The sequence below is a fragment of the Camellia sinensis genome, chromosome 9, assembly GCF_055761805.1.
Source record: "Camellia sinensis isolate YWXY chromosome 9, ASM5576180v1, whole genome shotgun sequence".
NCBI classification, from domain to species: Eukaryota; Viridiplantae; Streptophyta; class Magnoliopsida; order Ericales; family Theaceae; genus Camellia; species Camellia sinensis.
In genome coordinates, this window is record NC_138969.1 from 150,295,076 (window position 1) to 150,303,051 (window position 7,976).

General features: G+C 35.5%; 1 protein-coding gene across 1 annotated transcript; it reads left to right on the plus strand.

Moving 5' to 3' along the window:
• Nucleotides 1–5,781: 5,781 nt before the first annotated feature.
• On the plus strand, nucleotides 5,782–7,574 carry LOC114298595 (uncharacterized). The gene is made up of 5 exons (XM_028243210.1): nucleotides 5,782–6,015; nucleotides 6,156–6,368; nucleotides 6,465–7,007; nucleotides 7,214–7,312; nucleotides 7,398–7,574. Exons 1-5 carry the CDS (start codon nucleotides 5,782–5,784, stop codon nucleotides 7,572–7,574), a joined length of 1,266 nt encoding a protein of 421 aa, XP_028099011.1.
• The last annotated feature ends 402 nt before the right edge of the window (nucleotides 7,575–7,976 follow it).

Here is a 7,976-nt window from a genome sequence, read left to right on the forward strand (position 1 = left end):
TCAAGTTTCCAATACCACTCATCATTGTCAACAACCAAATAGAGTTTTGAAGAAAACATTAAGAAAAACCCCACTTTTATGCATTAAAACATACATTAATTAAACCCTTCTTGTTATTTAACAAGGTTAAATACCATGCAAATTATTAAAGAAATCCTTACCTCAAAGTAAAAGGAGCGAAGAAGAACAACCAAAAAGTTAACGGCGACAAAAACTCAAACTTTTCAAGTTAAAATGTAACCCTCAACGTGCACTACCTTAAAGCCTTAAGTACTAGGGGTACGAAATGGGTGAAGCTAAATGAAAGCCAAGGTTTTAAAGCTTAAAAGCCAAAAATGGAAATTTAGAGAGAGAGAGAGAGAAGAAGAAAATGAGCTCAAAAGTTAGATATTTCTAGCTTTTGGGTGATATTTATAGTCAGTTGCATCACAAGTGCGAACTTAACATCACAGGCACGAAAGACACAATCACAGGCACGGACAACCATTTCACAGGCGCGATCCCAAATCGTGACCTACTCCTCGTGGTCCCTCACCGGTCGCACAACTTCTCTATACTAAGGACCTGAATTTGTGTTTTGGTCATTGGCAACATCTCGAGCACACACCCACATCGCAGGCACGATCTCATTGATTGTGGCCTCTTTCGCGGGCCACCGCAAACCATACAATTCTACTAGGCTAACAGACCTGAAGGCCATAATTGGTCGTGGCGTCTCATGGGAGCAACCTAGCACCATCGGGGGCTCAACCTTGCAAACAAGAAAAATATTATGCCAATGTGTGAAACACAAACCAAGGTTCCCTGTGAGAAATAAACTCAAAGAAGAGACAATACAATCCAAAAAAATCACCAACCCAATACCAACAAATATAAAAAGGATCGGGTCTAAACCCGGGCCACTATAGGAAATGTTTGATTGGTGGACTAAATTTCTTGATATTGTTTGGGATTAATAACACAATTAGGTTAAGGTTAGGATTAGTAATATATAAAATAAGTTATTTTAGTTGGCTAATTTAGCCTGGTTAAAAAAGTTGTGCTTGGGATGATAGTTGATTTTATTTTTAGTTGATTTGATGGTTGTGAAAGATATATGAAGTATAGATACGGATATGAGATATGGTTACGAAAAGATATGGATACGACAATACGACAAAATCTAAAAAAATAGGATACTAGTGCGGCTTCAACACATGTAAAAAAAAATATTTAAAAAAAATTTATTAGTAGTGAATTACATATAAGCTCAAGAATTTGAGAAATCACATTGTAATTTTATGATGCAAAATACTAACATTCAAGAATTATGTATTAATTTAAGTTTTTCAATAGGTCTTGCAAACATTTTACTATTTCAATATCAAGTCTAATATGCTTATATTATAATAGTAGAATAATTCACAATTTGTCTCTATGCTTTTTCCTTTGCCACTAATAAAAATGTTGTATTCAAGTTTCCTTGTTTATTTATTTATTGATATTTAATTTTAGTATTAATTACCAAAAAGTCCTGTCTACATATTTGGTGGTAGCTTAGGTCCTGTCAAAAAGTTTTTGAATCAATAAGTCTCATTTATAGGTAAAAAGACGTTTTGCCCTTTAATCCCAAAACTGAGAATGTTCTCAATTTCAAAATTGAGAATGTTCTCAATTTTAAAAACAGAGAATAATTTCAGTATATAATTATCAAAACTAAGAAATTTCTCAATTTTTTTCCTAGTATGAACTGAGAATATTATCAGTTTTGAGAAATCTCAATTTTTTGGGTGTTTTTGGTGCTTTTGGTGCGGTGACTTTGGAGAAATCGAAGCTCGATATGACGCAGAAGCAAACCACATCAAGTCCTGACGTATGTGTTCTCTTCTTGCTTGATCACAATTTGTTTGGCTTCTGAGAAAAGTATGGGATTAAAAAGAAAGATAATTATGCGAACCTGATACATTAGATTGTTGAATTGAGTTTTTTTTTCATGATTAAAATTGAGAATATTCTCAATTTCAAAAAAGAGACTAAGCTTAAGAGTATAATGCAGTGTCATATGTCTGAGTACCTAGTTTTGCCTCTACATAGTGACTCGAATTTAACAGAGAGTTTGCAATTGAGGGTCATGGCTTGCTTTGTGTTGCGATTGTAGAATCTAAATCTGGAGTCGACGACGCACTGGACGGAGGGGAAGCGATCGGAGGTGAGAGGAGAGGGACTGAGATAGATGAGGAGCTGTACGGATGAGACCAAAGATTGGGTCTGTGGGGAGGAGAATGAGGGTTAATACAACAACGATCATCATGATCGCTGCTCCGATTATGTAGCAAAGAGGGCTCGGTGGTTCAACATCTATCACCATCCTGAACTGAAAACACACACCCAATCACAAACATGTATGTAATTTAACCTTAGACTCCTCCTATTAATCAAACAAGATCTACATCCAAATTCACACACACAGAGAGAGAGAGAGAGAGAGAGAGAGAGAGAGAGATACAGGCATCATTGGTGTTACAGCAAGAAATAGAGATGATGGAATTCCAGTGCTAGTGTAGCGATGGTTGGAAGACGACCATCTAATTCCCAAATTCAGGTTTGGAAGGGTCAATTGGTCTATTAAAAATTAATGGGACTTAAAGGAGCAAATATTTATCTAGGACTTAATGAATTATAAGTTCACAAAATGGGACTTGTATGTAAATGCCCCTTAATTTTACTATTATTATATTCTTTTGCTAATCGTTACTTTCTATGTAGTTATAATATGCCTGAAAAAATAATTATACATCAATTTGATAAATTCTATTACTTTAAATTACTATGTTCTTCTTATCAAGAACTAAACTAAGTATTAGAAAATATTCTTGTATTTATCTTTACAATTATATTATATTATGGTCTCGTTTGTTTTGGGAGATGGAGAAGGGATTGGGATTGAGATGAAAGTGAGATCCACTAATGTTGTGTTTGTTTTGTGAGATGGAAAGGGAATTAAGATGGGTCTCCGGATTAGGATGAGTCGTGGAGAGGGGATTGAGGTGGAGGTGGAAGAGTTGGTATTAGAAGTTAGTCCTCCTGCTTAGTATTATTATTATTTTTTTTGGCACATTAATGTTTAATGTTTTTATTTTTTTGTTAAATAAAAATCATAGTTTTATTTGTTTTAATATTTTATATTTCTTTTATAGAGTAATAATTTAACAATTCTCACACTAACAACTATCATCAAAGCAAACACAATTTTACTTAATCCCTTCACTATCAATTCCCTCATTATCAACCCCCTCCGTTCTACCTCTGAAAAAGGGCCCTATAATGCTATGTAATAAATACTACAATACTAATTTTGTAAAAGAAGTAATATGTGACTTAGAGTATTCGATACTTCAAAATTAAGTATCTGATACTCCAAATTTAATGAAAAATTAATTAAGAAGTATTCGATACTTTTAACAAGTATCTGATACGTATCCGTGAGTATCCAAAGATTATCGATATCTGATATGGATACGATACAGAGATGTCTTCCTTTTTGAAGTATCCGTGCTTTATAGTGAAAGAAAAAGTGAAATGATTATAAATTAAATATGACATTTTGTTTTATTAATTATTTTAATCTATTTTACCTTTATTAGCTATTTTAATGAAATAACCTCTAGCCAAAGAAGGCTTATATATATGTTGTGAAAGTACTTGTACTATATTTGATTATGATATAATATAATATGTGATAAAAGGAGAAGAATTATTTTTTAACCAATGATGTGACTAATCCCATGGCTATGGGATTAGGAATACCATTAGGGTTGTTATTGGCAATCTCCCACTGCTGGAGTAGCAATATCATGACATTATTGGGAGCTTATACGTACACACACCAAATCCCCTCTATACACACACTTAATGATATTTAATTTTATTACAATTGTATCCCTAAGTGAAATTACTATGTTAGACATCATTGTTGATTCAAAACATCTCAATGCACACATCCATCTAGAGTTCACATCTGTTGCATCGTGCACACATCCATCCAATTCAAAACGTCTCCAAGTTTGTAGCTTCATTGAGCTAGAAGTGAAAGCAGAGTATTCACTCATTTGTAGCTTCTTCCAAGTTCATTGAGCTAGAAGTGAAACCAAAGGGATTTGGCATTTCCGTATTGCACATGCACTCAGCTTCTCAATGCACTCATTCATCAACCTTCCTCATTCGTAGGGAAAGCATCATTGTTATGGAGGATTTGCCTTCTGAAAATAAGCAAATAAGTGTTTTTGAGAAACATAGCGAAGGAAATGTGAATTTCTCTCTCTTTTTTTTTTCCAGCGTCGTTCGGATAACCAGAGTCGAATTGTGTTATTTGGTTCGAAAATCTACTACCAAAATAAGTATTTATTTTCGGAAGTTGTTGTCCGAACAAAGTAATTAATTTCGGAAGTTGTTGTCCAAACAAAGTATTTAAATTCGGAAGTTGTTGTCCGAACAAAGTTAACTTTTACAACATTCAACTTTCGACATTTTAAAATAAATTCGGACAACTACTTCAGAATGAAGTAAAAAAAAAAATTCCCATTTTATATTCCAAATTTGCAAACTGCATACCAAATTTACAGTTTTGAATTGCAAATTAATCTTTATAATGCCATTAAAAATTTGTAATGTTATACAAAACATGTAGAAATATGTGTCAACTCAAGGAAGTCAGGTTTGCGCGGATTTTGTGTTGGATTACACTACTCAATTCACAACTGAACAGGTTCACTCTATGAAATTATAATGATTATGTTTCAAATTGCTCACCAAATGTAAATGTTTGATAATATTTATTTGACTTTGTAGGTATTCAAAAGTAAGGATGAATTTCTTAACTGGGTACGTGAAGTTGGAAAGAGAAATGGTTTGGTCATTGTAATCAAAACATTAGACTATGGTGGAGGGAAAAAAAGACCCAGGATGTATCTTGCTTGTGAGAGGAGTGGCCAATATAGAGCGACAAAAAAGTTAAAACATGATGGCAACAATACATCAAGAATAACCGGTACGAAGAAGTGTGGTTGTCCTTTTGATATGAGGGCTCACAAGTTTACCACACATGATGAATGGACATTGACCGTAGTATGCAGATTGCATAATCATCCACCTGCAGAGCACCTTGAGGGACATTCATATGCAGGGAGGCTATCAAAGGATAAGAAAGCATTGTTAATGGATATGTCAAAGAGCATGGTTCAGCCAAAAGAAATCCTAGTAACCTTGAAACAGCGAGATGCCCTCAATGTAAGCACACTTAAAACCATTTACAATGTACGCCATCGAAACAGGGTGGTACAGAGAGCTGGAAGATCACAGATGCAACACTTATTGGGTGAATTGGCCAAGTATAATTACATTGAGTGCCATCGGTCTGAAGAGTCCACGATGACTATGACAGACTTGTTTTGGGCACATCCTACCAGTTTGGACTTATTTTGGTCTTTCCCACGTATATCAATTATGGATTGCACATATAAAACCAACAGATATCGTCTTCCTCTTCTTGAAATTATGGGAGTGACATCAACTGAAATGACATTCTCTGTAGCTTTCGCATACTTACAGTATGAGAGGGTTGATAACTATGCGTAGGTGTTAGCTACATTGCGTGATGTCATGGATGGTTTTGTTGTGCCAACAATTATTGTTACTGACAGAGAGCTAGCCTTGATGAATGCCATATAGAAGATATTCCCAAGTGCCAGACATTTATTATGTCGTTGGCATATCAGTAAGAATGTATTGACCAAATGCAAGAAAATGTTTGAGACACAGCAGAAATGGGAGAAGTTCAACCATGAGTGGAACTCTTTAGTGTATTCATCTTCTGAAATTCAATACGATGAGCATCTTAAATCATTACTTAAGGAATTCAGTAGTTATCCTGATGCAGTCAAATACGTCATGGATACTTGGTTGGTTCCTTACAAGGACAAATTTGTGGCGGCATGGACAGACACGTGTATGCATTGTGAGCAATGTTACAACGAACTAGTAAGATTACTTTTCTTAAATATGTTATTAATAAGTGCCATGTACTTTATTTTAATTTGACTTACATTGAATTGAATAGGGCTGAGAGTGCACATGCAAAACTTAAAAGACAATTGGGTTCATGTTAAGTCTCATTTCAGGCATCATTTGAGAAAATACACAGTCTGCTTGAGTTGCAACACACTGATATCAAGGCTTCATTTGAGAAAAGTCTAACTGCTGTGCAACATCAATTTAAACCTTCTCAGTTCAGGGAGCTATGGGGTAATGTGTCTATCTCTGTATTGGAGTATTTGCTTGTAGAGAATAAGAGAGCAAATTCCATTGGTATTGATGTTGAAGCTTGTGGATGCGTCCTTCGCCACTCTCATGGTTTACCTTGTGCCCATGAGATTGCTGACTACATCAGACAAGATCGTCCTATACGACTTGCTACTATGCACTCATAGTGGAGGCAACTTCATATCTCCATATGCAAGAAAGAAGAGGAATCAGAGGTGAGTTGTCATGCAGAAGTAGAGTTGTTTGTGAACAAGTTTAATGAAAGTGATAGAACCATACGGTTGGAGCTTTTGAAGAAGTTGAAAGATATTGTATATCCGGGAAGCACTTTTCTTGTTGAGCCGGAGGTGAAGCCCAAAACACGTCCTCGGGATCATAAGAAGATTAGTGTTTCTGCCCGTCGTGACCCGTGTGCATTTGAGTTGGTGCAATTTGGACATGATTCCTTCTCACCTAAGGACACTCAAATCACTACATTAGCTTCTACTCTGCAAACCAAGAAGAAGAGACCTGTTAAGGGAAAGGAGAAGGTGAATCCAAAAAGAAAGGTATACATTACTAGAACAGTGAAACCTGGTGCATATGTTGATGCTTTCCCTTCTGGGTTGAAACCATACATTAAGTTTGTCAAGGATGTAGCTGCAGATGGGAATTGTGGTTTCAGGGCTATAACTGCTTCAATTGGTCATACAGAAGATGATTGGGCTCAGGTTAGGTGTGATCTGTTGGGTGAGCTGCACACACACAAAGAGGAATACATTACATTTTATGGGTCCTACAAAAGGTTTGAAGAATTGACAAGCATATTGTCATACTTTGAAGACAGTCCTGGATACTCACATTGGATGACTATGCCAGACATAGGGCATCTTGTTTCATCGTGCTACAATCTTGTGTTATCCACTTGTCATTATAGAAATGTCTCACCTTTTTACCTCTTAGAACAGTGCCAGTACCTCAACTTGATAGACGTGAGATTGCCATTGGGTTTGTCAACGGAAATCATTTCGTCCAGGTATAACAGAAACTTATCAATTGGGTTTGTGCATGTACAAGAAGTTATGAGGTATGACCAGTAACTCAATTGATATTTGGTGCAGGTTTTGTTACAGCCAGGCCATCCAGTTCCTCCTATAGCCACTAATTGGCGAAAATACCGTCACCCTTGCGCTGTTGACTGGGATGATGCATATGTGCGTCGCATTCAACATTTCAAGGACATTATTCATGATAATGTAGCTACTCGAGAGACATTTGATGTTGTTGATGTCGCATGACACATGTATGCATTTGACAATGTTAGAATTATGGAAGAAATTAATGGCTGTGTTTTTGATGTTGATGTGTTTTGTTTTGCAATCTAGATTGAATGTTATCGACCATTGTTACCATTCCATTATAATAAGAAAATTCATCAACTTACAAAACCAACGACCATTGTTTCCATTCCATTCTAATAATAAAATGTCATTACAATGTCATTCCAATACCATTGTTACCATTCCATTCTAATAATAAAATATTGTTGCCATTTCATTCTAATAAGAAAATATTTACCACTGTTACCATTACAACAATATCATCTTACAAAAAACACCAAAAAAAATCATCAACTAACAAATAACATGTCACGAATCAGCTGTATGCCTATGCCTAGGCCTACGACTGTATGTCAATGT

Bases quoted from the DNA above. Each gene is read 5' to 3' on its own strand.
- LOC114298595 (XM_028243210.1), top strand. From the start codon at position 5,782: ATGTTTGAGACACAGCAGAAATGGGAGAAGTTCAACCATGAGTGGAAC. The intron at 6,369-6,464 runs GTCCTTCGCCAC...ATGCACTCATAG, and splicing joins ATGTTGAAGCTTGTGGATGC to TGGAGGCAACTTCATATCTC. The intron at 7,313-7,397 runs GTATAACAGAAA...TATTTGGTGCAG, and splicing joins ACGGAAATCATTTCGTCCAG to GTTTTGTTACAGCCAGGCCA.